This window comes from Myotis davidii, unplaced genomic scaffold (assembly GCF_000327345.1).
Source record: "Myotis davidii unplaced genomic scaffold, ASM32734v1 scaffold370, whole genome shotgun sequence".
Taxonomy (NCBI): Eukaryota; Metazoa; Chordata; class Mammalia; order Chiroptera; family Vespertilionidae; genus Myotis; species Myotis davidii.
This window is the reverse complement of record NW_006288615.1, coordinates 12,595,433-12,610,433: the sequence shown is the minus strand read 5'-3', so window position 1 is coordinate 12,610,433 and position 15,001 is coordinate 12,595,433. Positions and strand designations below refer to the sequence as shown.

Genomic DNA, 15,001 nt, shown 5'->3' with positions numbered 1-15,001 from the left:
TTTCCCTGTAGGCACATCTTCATGGGAAGCCTAATTGTAGTCAGGAGGTTGTTTGGTGAGCAAGGAAAGACTGGAAGCAGGAGAAGTGAGTTGAGTGAACTTGAGGCCAGGAGGGCCAGGATATAATAGCTTCAACCTTCCATCCCCTTAATAAGGAGGGATACGCTGCCACATGGATGGGTTATTTGTGTCTGTGATCCAGTCTCTATGCCCCAGGGACCACCATTCTGGAGACATGCTACCAGCATTTTCTTTTCTGACTCTTCTTTTTCTGAGCTCCCATTGCTGACCAGTTCTTCATCCTTCTTCAGTCAAATTACAGTCACACTGGACACTACATTATCTGGGCTCTGACCCATCATCTGATGTTTACCGCTTGTCTCTTAGAAAGAGACCTTATTCCCATTTCAAAGTTCTGGGGCATACTCAACTGGGAGGCCGATTGCCCCTTGGATAGACACTGGCAATGCAGAAATGAAGAAGATATGAGACAGGTTATTGCACAAGTCCAAGCAAGGTGGTGGTGTCGCCTTGGCCAAGTTACTCAGTGGGTTGGAGCATTGTCCCATACACCAAAAGGTTGGGGTTCGATTCCCAGTCAGGGCACAAGCCTAGGTTGTGAATTCTATTCCCTGGTCAAGGCATGTATGGGAGACAACCAATTGATGTTTCTCACATCAATGTTTCTCTCTCTCTCTCTCTCTCTCTCTCTCTCTCTCTCTCTCTCCCTCTCTTCCTATTCCTCTCTCTCTAAAAATCACTGGCTCATAGACTTGAGGGAGAGTCATACGGCCTCCTTTTTGTATATTCTTGTTGCATTGTACTGAAATATTTCTGGCTGTGTACTAGCCTCCAACCCCAGCTAAGACAGGGAGCTACTTATTTTGAGCCATTCTATATTCATGGAAGACCCTCAAGTGTTCACTGCACATAAGTCAAATGCATTTCCCACTATGACCTCTGCTTTTAATTTGAGCAACATCTTGTGTTTAATTGTTTGATTTTCTGAACTTTCAACACTGAACAAAAATCCTGATCCTTTCTATATTTTTTTCTTCTCTAGGCTTCAGATGATGAGTCTTACATCAGTGATGTGAGTGATAATATATCGGAAGACAACACCAGTGTTGCGGACAACATTTCTCGGCAAAGTATGCATCCTTTGAGCTTGCAGGCTCTTCTCTCTTCATGCCAAATTACAAGGCTGGTGTTTCAGTGAATAATCACTCCCTCCCAAATTAATTGTTCCTTTTGTAGTTGATAGTTTGATAGATTTTGTATTTGTATAATCTGTTGAGGTAAATGGTTCTAAAATCTGTTAGGTAAATGATTGTGAAAAGGTTTTATTTCTTGCTTAAACCAAAAATTGAGTCCTTCTTATTAAATATATTTAACTTTTAAAATTTTGACCCTTTTTTGGGAATATTTTAGCATAGTTAACACCCTGTTTGAAAAACTGTACACTAATATTTTTTGCTTTTATTAGCAACCTTGTATTGAAATAATTCCATTCGTTCTTGAGGGAGTATAATAAAAGGCTTGAGAAATGTATCCCAGTCAGAATTATTTAAAAGGGTTATTTCCCTCCCGGGTTTTATGAAAAGCAAAGTATCTTCGCTTTTTTTTCACTTTCTCATCTCCCGATTTCAGTCTTGAATGGGGAGCTAACAGGAGGGGCCTTCCGGAACGGACGCCGAACGTGCCTGCCAGCTCCCTGTCCTGACACCAGTAACATTAACCTGTGGAACATCTTGAGGAACAACATTGGTAAAGACCTATCTAAAGTGTCTATGCCCGTGGAGCTAAACGAGCCGCTCAACACCCTGCAGCATCTCTGCGAGGAGATGGAGTACAGCGAGCTTCTGGACAAGGCTTCGGAAACCGACGACCCCTATGAGCGCATGGTAATAAATAGAGGCGTGTTCTGCGGGCATTTGTCAGCCCCGGGCCTGGGCTAAGGCAGGATTCATTGTGATGGCACAGTTGGTTTCTGCATAACGTTCTCCCTGCATAGGTAAGAGAGGAACTGGTCCATTTGCATAAGTCCACTAGAAGATACACACTCTGACTTACGCTTGGTTCCGAGTGTTTCTAACGTCAGGATGTAAAAGTCACTCTTCCTGCGGGTTGAAGGCAGGCCGAGCCTCGCTTTGTTAACTTTTCCCCAATGCCAAGAGAGCCCCTCTGTTCGGGAACTTGGGTCTGAGGTTGGAACCTCCTGTTTGTGCTTTGCCCTGGCCTCTGTTCCACATGACTGTCGAACACTTGACCTGCCCTCAGAAAATCACCAACAGCCACAGCCCTTGTGCACATGGCACTAAGATTGTGCGGACAGCATCACCTGTAAACGGGGTTTCAGAAACTTTGGACTTGTGATACTCGGGAAATTGGTTGGACAGATGAATGAAAAATACTTGGGCTTAATTGCCTGCTGGTTCCCATGAGAGCGTTTAACCTGATTTTCCCCCATGAGTGTATGAAGAGTCTGCTTAAATAATAGAAAATGCAAATGCCGTGCAGTCAGCACCCATTGGTGGGGGATGTAAAATCTAGAGGAATAAGGGACAAACAGACCTGGAAGTAGTCTCTCCTATATTATTTTCCTTTCTTCAATGTTTTAACAGGTTCTTATTGCTGCATTTGCAGTTTCAGGATATTGCTCTACCTATTTCAGAGCAGGAAGTAAGCCATTCAACCCTGTCCTTGGGGAGACTTATGAATGCATTAGAGAGGACAAGGGATTCCGCTTTTTCTCAGAACAGGTAAGTCCCACTGCATCCAGGAGGCTTCTGTGTAGGTAGCTGGGCAGTTTGATGTTGAAAATATTTTGTAAACCTGTTTGGGGTGGGTTACGATACTAATGGACAACTCAATTTATTTATATAATTGCCCCCTATAAATATATATAAGTTCTCTGTGTTTAAACACAGAAGTCTTAAACGTTCAAGATTCAATAATTTACTTGTATATTTTGAGAAAAATTTATTAATAAAGATGGATGAGCTGAGTAGTTTTTATTTGGCAGAAGCCAATATATGTTGTTAAAAAAAGTTGCTGTTTATTGAAGTTTTAACACTGATGTCAAAACTTTCTGTTTTGTTTTTAATTACCAGGTTAGCCATCATCCACCCATTTCTGCCTGTCACTGTGAATCCAAGAATTTTGTGTTTTGGCAAGGTTTGTTTTTCAATTACAACTTAAAAAAACCAACTGATAGTCCTATGGGACAGTTTCCGGTCTCCAAAACTGGAGCTCAGCTTACATTGCTACCTTTGGAACTTGGAGAATGTTCGTAATTGATGCAGAGTTCAGTTCAAGAAATTAGATTTCCTGTTTGAAATATTAAACCGTGTTATCTAGGAGATGAGGTTGTTCAGGAAGCAAGCCCTATGGATCAGCAGAGCTCCAGGCTGACTGTGCCAGCTCGGGGCTAGCACTTTACCTCATTGTGCCTCATTGTCTCTATGTTAAGCGTGGAGATTTTATCTGCTATCTTCTTGCTTCCTGAGGGTGTACGAATACATCTTAGTCCTAAAGGAAGGCTCTGTGGCACATCATCTGTGGTGACAGTCTACTAAGTATGTAAATATTGCACTGATTTCTGGTCTTTAAGTCATTGAGGTGTTTGGATTGGAGTCTATTGAACCAATGCCTGTTGTCCAATGAGAATGTCACAAACTTGCCTAAAATAAAATGTCTCAAAATCCCTTTAGCAAGAATACATAAGATTAAGTATAAATAGTTTATGTTCAGAGGGATGCTTCATTTGCTTCTCATACATCCACACTTCCTCAACCTGAAAACATGCAGAATGACAGAGCACTGTAACTGTGCTTTATTGCAAAATAAGAACAGCAATCATTTCTTGGTCATAACACAGAGTCAGAAATTTGGTGGGGCAGCACTAAGCTCCCTTAGTTCATCAGAATGGGACCAGGTGGTTATTATGAATGCACAGGTCAACCTGAGTTTCCACAAGTCGAACATAAAGCTTCACCTGAGATGAAGTGCTGGGCCCTGGAGCCATATCTCCCCAGGGCAGGGACATACTCATTAAGTTAATCTCACTTTCTCATAACCTTATCTCTCTGTATTTAGAGATTTTATTTTTGTACTGGTCTTCCAAATCATATAACTCTTCAAATAAATGTGTATGTAAATCCATACTGCCATTAATTTTGCTATAAACTCACTTGTCTCTATATAAACTATTTCCACTATCTAGTTAAAACTTATAACAACATTTACCCAGACAGTAAGGCGTAGTAAAGTACACATACGTATGTGTATGTGAATGTGCACACATACACACATGTATTATCCCAGGCTTTCCCCAGTTTTGTTAGTTGTAAACAAATATGAAATGTGTTATGAAGAAATATTTGGTTCACAGTTAATTTTTTTCACTTTGGGCCATCTTTGGGCATTTGTTATGTTAAATCAACAATATAGAATCAATTGTAGTTACAAAAGCTCTTTGTGAAATGTAAAGTGTAATACAAACTTTAGTTTTTATAGAATAAATCATTAGACGTAGAGTATGTATTTCTTGTCCTCTGCCTGTCACAGATATCAGGTGGAAGAACAAGTTCTGGGGGAAGTCGATGGAAATCCTGCCTGTGGGAACGCTGAATGTCATGCTTCCAAAGTAGGTTTCTCTCGTCGTCCTTTTGGTCTCTTACCTGCTTTTCAAAATCAGACATGGGTGTTTGTGTCCCTGGATGGCCAAAGCATCTGTTAGTTTTACCAAAGTGCTGAGAATGTTCTCCCACAAAGCAAGCAAGAACTTTAGCATGTGCATTAAGCTTCCTATTTATCTCTTCACGTGCCCCAGTCATCAGTCAATACCAGGTACATACTTGTCCCAGTCACCGTGTTTGCATTTTATATGAAAGAGTCTCATTTTGACCCATTTCTTCTTATATAACTTACGATTTCATTTTGAGTTAATTTTAGATTCAGGGACTATTTTTAATTTCTAAGTTATTTTATTAAGGAAGAATGATAAAATTCTTATATGGCTGTTTTCCAAAGAATATAGCCTTTAAATCTTTTCAAATTAATTGAAGTTTTCATTGAAGCCAAAAGCTTAATTAGTTTTGTTTCTGTCTTCAGTTTGTTGGTTTGGTTTGGTTTTTGTCTATTTGAAGATGGACTGGATATGGAGGAAGGTGGAGAAAGAGGAATTCCCAGGACCACAAAATAAACTTTCAATATTTGCAAACTCATGAGGAAGAAAGAATTTTCCCAGTGGTATATAGTTCCTACATCATACCAATTCATACATTTTTTAGAAACTTAAAGCATTTTTTAATTTTGAAGTAACATTTTATGAATAAATATACATAACATGCAAATATGACTTGAAGCTTTGTCACCTTGTTCCTTAGAAAATCTGTAACCTTACTCCCTGGGGTTTGCATTACATTCATGCTGCCTTAGTTATTATGCACATCAGTCTTTTCTTGAAGAATCATTCGCAACTTCGGTGTTAACTTAGAAAAGGAAACAATGTCCTCAGAGTAATCTTTCTTAAATGCATGCCCTGTCTGCCTCTCTGTTCCCTGGAATCCTTCCACAGTGGCCCATTGCCTGCAGGGTAAATCAGATGCATGGGTGGGTCTTGAGGTTTTCCCTGCTCTGCCCACTACACCTTTCTACCTAGCCTCCCACCACACACCTCACTGTAGCACACCACTCCCAGTCCCCCGGTGTGCTGTGCTCTTCTGACTTCTGATGCTTTTTCCCAGCCTCCTCTAGCAAGTCTTTCTTTCTTTCTTTTTTTTTTTAAGATAAATACAAGTCCTTCGGTTGATCTCTTCCCCTTACCCCCGCCCTCCCCTACTTTCCTTCTGGGAATTGATAGCCAGACCCAAAGACTGAGAAACAGCGATCAGGCTAGCAAGTCTTTCTTGACACTCAGCCCACATTACAGGCAGATCTAAGGACTATGGTCTCCCCCTTCTGTGCTCTCATGTTATTTCCTCATCATACCTTATTGTAAGTGTTTGTTGGCACATCCATCTACCCCATCATATTGTTGGCTCCAGGAGAGCAAGAAACTGGCCCTATTCGCCTTCGTAGTTTGCACCTGGCCCATAAAAAGCACTGACTTGTTCCTTAAATGAATGAATCATGTCGTAAATGTCCTTGAACACATAGCAACTTTCAACAAAGAAATGAAAAGAAAATGAGGGAAAAGGGAGCTTTGGCTAAAGAATATTCTCATTAGTAAAAATAGTAATATATATGTGTGGCTTTCATTGTTTTTTAACCCTTGTATTCTTTGCTAGGTATGGAGATTGCTATGTGTGGAATAAAGTCACCACGTGCATACACAACATTCTCAGTGGAAGGAGGTGGATAGAGCATTATGGAGAAGTGACCATCAGAAATACCAAAAGCAGTGTTTGCATTTGCAAACTCACATTTGTCAAGGTAAATAATGACTTTAACAGTAAAGAAAAAATAACATGATATTCTTCCTCTAAGGAGGAAATAAACCAGTTACCTTCAACAGCCTCAAGTCTGTCCCGTATCATTGATACTTAAGAACATTTCAGGTAGGAAAGCAGAACCAAAACCAACTGACGGCATTCCGCAAGGCGTGCAGACTTCTGAGTGTGTGGAGGCCCAAAAAGGCATCATCTAAAACAGAAAAAAAAAAATTCTTCTTAAAGAATTTCTTTCTTAGCAACCCATCAGCAGTTCATTCAGTAAAATTCCAGAAAACACTTCTTGCCTTTAATAAGTCTTCTGGTTTCTATTTCTTTTCCTATTTTTGCCTATAACAAGTTCTCTGGCTTACATTCCTATTTCTATTCCTGCTTGATTACAACATGTTCAAGTGATCTATTTTAGGGACCTAATTATACTGCAGTTGTCTTTTTCTGAGAATGCATATAGATGATAGCTTCAGTCACTATAAGCTTACCCAACTCTGCCACTATTATAATTCAGATAAGTTCACGAAAAAACATTACCTTTACTAACAAGAGAAGATGTCTGGGCCCTAACCGGTTTGGCTCAGTAGATAGACAGAAGGGTCCTGGGTTCAACCCCAGTCAAGGGCACATCCTCAGTTGCAGGCTCGATCCCAGGCCCTGGTCAGGGCATGCACAGGCGGCAACCAATCGATATGTTTCTCTCACATTGATGTTTTTCTCTCCCTGTCTCTCTACCTCCCTTCCACTCTCTCTAAAAATCAGTGGGAAATCCCTAACTGGTTTGGCTCAGTAGATAGAACTTCGGCCTGCGGACTCAAGGGTCCCAGGTTGATTCCAGCCAAGGGCATGTACCTTGGTTGTGGGCACATACCCAGTGGGGGGTGTGCAGGAGGCAGCTGATCGATGTTTCTCTCTCATCGATGTTTCTAACTCTCTATCCCTCTCCCTTCCTCTCTGTAAAAAAAATCAATAAAATATATTTTTTTTAAAAATCAGTGGGAAAATATCCTCCAGCCCAGCCAGTGTTACTCAGTGGTTGAGCATCGACCTATGAACCAGGAGGTCACAGTTTGATTCCCAGTCAGGGCACATGCCCAAGTTGTGGGCTCAATTCCCAGTGCGGGGTATGCAGGAGGCAGCCGATCAATGTTTCTCTCTCATCATTGATGTTTCTTGCTCTCTCTTCCTCTCCCTTCCTCTCTAAAACCCATAAAAATATTTTTTTAAAGAAAAATATCCTCAAGTGAGGATTAACAAACAAAAAAGGATGTCTGGGATGGAGGTTCCTACAGAGCACCATTTCCCTGGTCCCTGCTCAGACGTGGAACCTGGGGTCATCACTGTGCTGTTTAGGGGTGCTACCAAATCCATCAGGGTCCAGAAACTCCACCCACCCTCTTCATCTCTTCTAGTTCCGATCTCATTCTAGACACAGGTAACATAATTGGAGCCTTAATACTCAAAAATTTCTCTTCTGGCCGTGTTCATTTTAATGGAATACATTTATTTTAGTTTAACATGTTTTTCTTTTTTGCCCTCTTTTTAAATAGGTTTATTAGGTGGCTCAGAACTGAAGAGCCAGGATGGTTATTTGCTCTGAATGAGTGATGACAGTAAATGTGTGCATTCAGTTTGGTAGGCTGTGAGAAACCTTGGTTTAGGTCTGCCCTGATATATGCAAAGCTCAGGGCAAGAATCCAAATGAAATCCCTATGCCATATGAGTAAATATTTGCAATATGTAAGTCAAACCTACAACCTGTCAAATAAAACATCTTCTATTTTTTTATCCTGACAAATATATACCTTTCACAGCAAAGCCTGCCAGGCCAGGTCTGATGCTGCGGAACTCGAGCTAGAGGCCTGGCAGTCAGTCCCTGGCCAGGCTCCTCCCCACTGGCCCCCACCGGCAGCTCCGTCCTGCACTGCAGGCCTCACGCACACATAGGTGATCCAGCCCCACATCCTCGCTCTGTCCCCACCCCCTCAAACAGCCACCTCAGGCCTACAGAGTCACACACTGAAGGTTGGTCTACCTTCGGTGGGTGACTCCCGAGCAAAGGCTTGTGCAGGCTGTGGATAGGCTCGGAGCCAGGCGGACAGCAAAGTGGGGGGCTCTCCATACTTGGGGCCTGATCTAGAGCGAAGGCCATGGGGTCTGGCGGGGTAAATCCCACTGACTTCACACCTTTTGGGGAGGAGCTTGGCTGGGAGAAAGCCAGCGCAGGGTCCTTACGGTAAAATTTAGCCATTTACAGAGACGTGAAAAACATTCCACAAACTACTTTCCTAGCATTACCGGTTGAAAATCATTCAAATCCATGAGCAAAAGGACGATTCAAGACAGGAGGGTCTGAGGGAGAAATTACTAGCCTATAAATTAGTGTGCGGTTGAGAGAGAAGTTGAGCCTCTCTGTGTCATACTGCCGAGCGGTAGCGTGGAGTGGAGACTTAGAGATGAAGAAAGCCATCCTTCCTTACAAAACATCTGGAGCTGGAGCTCTGGAAGTGGTTTGAATAAGACACTTCAAGGTTAAGAAAATCTTGCGCGTGGGAATTACAGGGATTGGTGTTGTTGAGGAAATCCGGTGTTTTCATTGGGTTTGGTTTTTCCAGGTGAATTACTGGAATTCTAATGTGAATGAAGTCCAGGGGGTTGTGATGGACCAGGAGGGGAAGGTGGTGCACCGGCTGTTTGGGAAATGGCACGAGGGGCTCTACTGCGGCGTGGCCCCGTCTGCAAAGTGCGTCTGGAGACCAGGTGAGACCGCAGGAGTGACCAGCCTCAGGAGGCCCCCGAGAGAAGTAACAGAGGGAGGGAAAGTCCATCATTCCAGGGGGTCCACCTTATGTTTTCTTTAATAATGAGGTTAAAAACCTAGATGCTACAGCAAATGTAGTTCTGTTTATATTTAACATGTAAATCATATATATAAGTCCCAATATTTGATACTGAGTTATAAAATGTAGGCACATCTGACAAGTGGGCTTCCCGGGTGTAAAATGACGCTACATGCCTCCATTTCAAATGCTAAGCATGTTAGTCAAGAGTTTAGTTAAATGAAATACACAAACTCAAATCCTTATTCCTAGTATTTATTCTGTTTTCATAAAGCAAAGGATAGCCTGTAAACGTCTATAATTCACAAATTTAATAACTTACTAGAATAAGTGATCTTTTCACTTGAGCTGCAAAAAGCTGCAATATGTTGACATTTAATGAAACACATCAAGTTCTGATAATACACTAGCGCGTCATTGAATATCAAGTATAAATGTAACAAGTCCCATCTGACAAACATTCTTATCGCAATGTTGTCAGTTAAGCCCTAACTTTAATGTTAGTTGTTAGTTTCCTAAGTGACCTCCATGCGTACGGCAGTTTCCTGCGTGTGGAGTGGCCAGTTCGTTCTGCAGTGATTTATTGAGTACTGACTGTGCATCAGGCTTTGCTCCGGACGCGTGGAATCCATCAACGAGCAACACATACAAAAGATTCTGCCTTTGAGTTTATTTAAAAGTGTCAATAAATATTCATCTAGATGTGCATTTTTTCTTTTCTAAAAGGAAGTAAAGTGTTTCTGGTGAAATCTCAATGTTCATAGCTAATCATCCGGGCATTTAGTTACCTAGCTGAATATTGGAGAGAAAAATTATGGTGTAGTTTACCCAGTGAAGACCACTATATATGTGCAAAGTTTTAGTTTAAAGGCTAGAGTCTATTAAGTATATGAACCTATCAGTTATGATCATCAACATAAAGTTTCCCATCTGACAAAATATAACCTGAAAAAATTTATCATTGACTGTTTATGACTACAAATTTGCTAATGGTCTGGGTATTCGTTAAACACCAGGATTAAGTGCTTCTGCAAGTGTCGTGAACCTCTTTGCCTCTCACGATGGTTCATTGGCCTCATTCCAGGTTCCTTGCCAACCAACTATGAGCTCTACTATGGCTTCACCAGGTTTGCTATTGAGCTCAATGAGTTAGATCCTGTCCTGAAAGACCTCCTCCCACCGACAGATGCCCGATTCCGGCCAGATCAGAGGTGAGCGTAGCGGTGGCATTTAAAATGGACACTAGATCATGGCAGGTGCTACACGTGTCATCAAGACTGACTTGCACCACCATCACTTATTTCTTTATTGAATCATCTGTCCATTCCCTTATTCACTCAGAAATGGTTGAGTTTCCCACCCTGGGTAAAACAGCCTTCATAAGGTGCTCAGAAGATTACCTCAACAAAAGTTTCCCCTCTCACCCCCAAATTTGCTAGAAGCCTGCCAAGTCATGAATTTTCTCTTTCCACTAAATACAGAATCACTCCTCACCCAGTGTTTGTACCTTTTCACTTCTATTGCTCTGAAGCATGGAGTATCTTTTATACTGAAGAATGAGATAATAAGTTACAAAGACACCTATAAATGCTTTTAGTCAAAGTCTGGAGTTTACCCAACATGGCTTGGATCTCACAGGGTGTGAGATGTATTCAAAATGCAGTACCTTTAACACCTTCTGATTCATATGTTTTATTATTCTTACACTAGAGGCCCGGTGCATGAAATTTGTGTGTGGGGGGGTGGTCCCTCAGCCCAGCCTGCATCCTCTCCAATCCGGGACCCCTCGGGGGATGTCTTACAGCCGGGATCAGGCCTAAACTGGCCATCGGACATCCTTCTCACAATCCAGGACCACTGGCTCCTAACCACTCACCTGCCTGCCTGCCTGATAGCCCCTAACCACTCTGCCTGCTTGCCTAATCACCCCTAACCACTCTCCTGCCTGCCTGATGGCCCTAACTGCTCCTCTGCCTGCCTGATCGCCCCTAACTGCCTCTGCCTCAGCCCCACCACCGTGGCTTTGTCCAGAAGGATATCCAGAAGATGTCTGGTCTACCCGGTCTAATTAGCATATTACCGTTTTATTTGTAGAGATCTGTATTTGTGTTGCCCTTTCTTACAGAATTAATTTTACTTTTTTCCAAAACCTTGTCATACAAATTCCATCCAAGATCATTTTCTCTTTTCAGTGTATTTGTGGTTTTATTTGTCTTCTGCCAAAATGTTCCCAGTATTGAAATGTTCTGCTACTCAGTTCTCCTGTATTCCTCCCCCTACTCCAGAGCACGCAGTCTCACTGTTTGACATTCACATGTAAGCATCTTCTATGATGTGTATCATACTGTGTCCCTGGCCTTTTCTCTCATTTTGGAATTTAAATATTTGCACATTACTGTGGGGTCTGCTTTTTCTTTATCAATTCTATTTCCATATTTCCTTTCTGAATTTCACTTATAATACATTTCCTTTCTGTGGCCTTTTGTAATCTTCCCCAACTGTTCCCTTTTCTTTTTTCATCAGTTTTACTCTCCCCCATAAAACAGGAGAAAACTCCTTCCTTCTCAATCTGTTCTAAAAGTAGATGGAGAACAGCCAGTTTCCACCCGCCATCCTGTGGCCTTTAACAAGTGCTTTTTGATAATATGGAAACGGAGCACCCCCTGGGACTCCACCCTGTTCTAACTCGTGGAGACCTCACGCCGTAGAACCCTAGACAGCACAGGGAAGTCTCCGCGCCCGAACCATTCCCCTCTCACTCCTCCCCGTGTGATGCCCGTGCTAATTCCATCCACACACACAGGAAGTGTGCTCACTGATGGCAGGCAGGGGCGGTGTGGGCTGGAGCAGGGCGAGGGGATGCTCTGCCCCAGTGTCACTGTTCGCAGGAACCAGAATGTAATTTCATGCAAATGAGGTCATTTTTTATCAGAAGAGAGGGTGATATATTAAAGGATGAACTCTCTCTTTGCTTAGATTTTTGGAAGAAGGAAATCTGGAAGCTGCAGCAGCCGAGAAGCAAAGGGTGGAGGAACTGCAGAGATCGCGACGGCGCTACATGGAAGAAAACAACCTTGAACATATACCAAAATTCTTTAAGTAAGTCAGTTCCCGCGCCTAACAAGTTCGTGTTGTGCAAGTGGTTCCCACAAGCAATGGAAAACTCCAGCTAAAGAGACAACGAAGGACAGTTTAATGTCCAGGGGACCAAAAGGTGGAAAAATTAAACCGATTTCAGTAAATGGCCTTGGCAGAGAAAATACTGGATCAGGATCAGATTTTGCACTTGGGAAAACCATTTGTAAGCATAAAAGTAATTTGTTTGCCCAGTCAGTGTGGCTCAGCAGCTGAACATCGACCCAGGAACCAAGAGGTCACTGGTTCGATTCCCTGTCAGGGCACATGCCCAGGTTGTGGGCCCAGCCAGTGTGGGGTGTGTAGGAGGCAGCCAATCAATGATTCTCTCATCGATGATGTTTCTATTTCTCTCTCCGAAAGTAATTTTTTCTCCACAGCTCTTTTCATGAGCAGCAAAAAGGAGTGAGGGTCTCCCCCAGCCCAGAGCGTTCTTTGTCCTTCAGCTCCAGCCTTTCAGATGGTGGAAACTTGTTCCCACTCCCTCACTCAGAGACAGGATGGGACCCATCTGCCCACAGGTCATCCTGGCTGCATATATCTTTCATTTTATTTCTTATGGGGGCTTATGTCCATTCAGATTTAGCCCCTCTGTGGCGTGACCGTGGGTGATTATTACAGGATTATTTGCAGGACTATGCCTACATCACAGATTAAACTGTAGTTTCCAGGCCCATCTGCTGCGCTCTGGAGCCAGGACAGATCAGCTCCGAATAACCTCATCTCCCTTAGAGCAGCTGCTCCTGGCTGCCCTGGGGAGAAACGCAGCCTCGCCCTTAGGTGTCAGGCCCTGCAGACCTTAGCTGCTGAGGTTGGTACTTTCCCGTGAGTGAGGCACAGACTGTCTTGTGGGTCTGAGGTCTGAAGCTCTTAGTTACCTATTGTACATACTTTGCTTGGGGCACTTCACTTTCTAGCTCTGCCTGGAGGGGATTTTTTCCTGCCCTCAGCCCCTCTCCCAATGACCCTACCCACCTCCATTTCAAATGTTTAACAACAGAAATAATTCATTTCCGGTCCCAAATAGTCAAGTCATCCGCAAGCAGATAGGACACTCACTGACTTACCAAGAACTGCGAATGGTTACCAAGGACTGCGAATGGTTACCAAGGACTGCTTATCCGTCTTACCTGCAGGGCAGGGGCCGACAGTCTGGTCACCTTGGTGTGCCTTGGGTCTAATGTGGATTTTTCTGTTTTCACAGGAAAGTGATTGATGCCAATCAAAGAGAAGCCTGGGTTTCTAACGACACCTACTGGGAGCTGCGGAAGGACCCTGGGTTTAGCAAAGTGGACAGCCCTGTTCTCTGGTAACCTGGGCGTGTAGAGCTAGCCAACATATCCCGCTCTGAATGAATTACTAACTATGCACAATTATGTTTCTTAGAGCTCCGCGTGGTTTCTGGGCCGACCGAACGCCGGCCATTTGCTTTTCTATTCATCTTTATAACGGACTCTCAGAAGTGCATTAGACAAGGCCCCTAACCACGTTTGGATCCTTTCTGTTTTGCTGCAACCATATTCCTTAAAAAATAAAATGGAAAAAAAAAATCCACACCCTCCTCGGAAAGAAGAATTAAAGGAGCAGAATGTAAAAACCCAAAGTCTGATGAGTTTATAAAGACAAACACACTGTGACCGGTGCTTAACGCCGATCCGGAGAGTTTAAAGCCGCGTGACATAAACCACGCGTTTGGAAGCGCCCTCCCCTCATCAGAGGAGCTCCGGGGCTCAGCCTGGAGTGTGTCGTCCGATGTGGTGTACCCGTGCTGGCCTTGTCCATGAAGACGTGATGCTTCTCAGAACCTGTCCCATCTGTACGCCATTGTTCATGCCTTAAGAAATGCAAAGATGTACAATAAATCATTTTTTTTAACGTGTGCTCATAGGTTTATGTGGAGGACAGACCTTTTGAATCATGGCATGATTCACTTTCTGGGACCAGAACAATTATGAGTGTAACTTCAGTGGATGAAAAAAAGTAAACAACATGTGCTTTACTCTGATGTGTCGGTCACTGTATCGTATGTCTGCAGGGCAAGAAGGAAATGGTGTGCCAGGGCGATTTCTGTCGTCACATGGCTTGTCAAGCTCCTGTCCTGCGTCCAGATAATAAACCATCCCCCTTGTACCTAACCTCACAGTGTGCCCTGTTTTTGGCAATATCTGTGTTTGATTTGAACACTTGGCATCCGTGTTAAAGCCGTGGAAAGAAATAACAATAAGCAGATGGCATTTCTGGTTGGGCTTAGGAGCACTGCAAGTGTTGAGTGAAGCACAATGTAACCCAGCCCAGTGGCCCCAGTGGCAATTCCACTGGGAACAGAAGCAAGAATGCTAGTAGCTTATTTGCATTGTTTAAATGAGTTCTATGCAAATCATATTTTACATTTTCATCAAGTGATTCTGTATGATACATGGCTATATATTAAGCATTTCCCTGGCCGTTGGCAGAGATATAAAACTTAAGCTAAGGAGTTTAAGGGAGGGGGACAGAAATGTGTTTTGCATACTTCAGTATTTGTTCTTCCCTCCAGTATACAAAGGGTTTTGTAGGAAACTTGCATCCATATTCCTGAGT

At 43.0% G+C, this 15,001-nt stretch overlaps 1 protein-coding gene across 1 annotated transcript in view; it reads left to right on the top strand.

Moving 5' to 3' along the window:
* The window catches only part of OSBPL6 (oxysterol binding protein like 6), a 162,689-nt gene extending 148,133 nt beyond the window's left edge, over nt 1-14,556 (top strand). The window contains exons 17-26 of the mRNA XM_015561821.1: nt 1,064-1,151; nt 1,651-1,904; nt 2,625-2,762; nt 3,114-3,177; nt 4,570-4,648; nt 6,294-6,438; nt 9,062-9,206; nt 10,371-10,497; nt 12,263-12,385; nt 13,626-14,556. Of these exons, the coding sequence (XP_015417307.1) occupies nt 1,064-1,151; nt 1,651-1,904; nt 2,625-2,762; nt 3,114-3,177; nt 4,570-4,648; nt 6,294-6,438; nt 9,062-9,206; nt 10,371-10,497; nt 12,263-12,385; nt 13,626-13,734 (1,272 nt within the window). The 3' untranslated portion in view covers nt 13,735-14,556. The remainder of the gene's footprint in view (nt 1-1,063; nt 1,152-1,650; nt 1,905-2,624; nt 2,763-3,113; nt 3,178-4,569; nt 4,649-6,293; nt 6,439-9,061; nt 9,207-10,370; nt 10,498-12,262; nt 12,386-13,625) is intronic.
* The last annotated feature ends 445 nt before the right edge of the window (nt 14,557-15,001 follow it).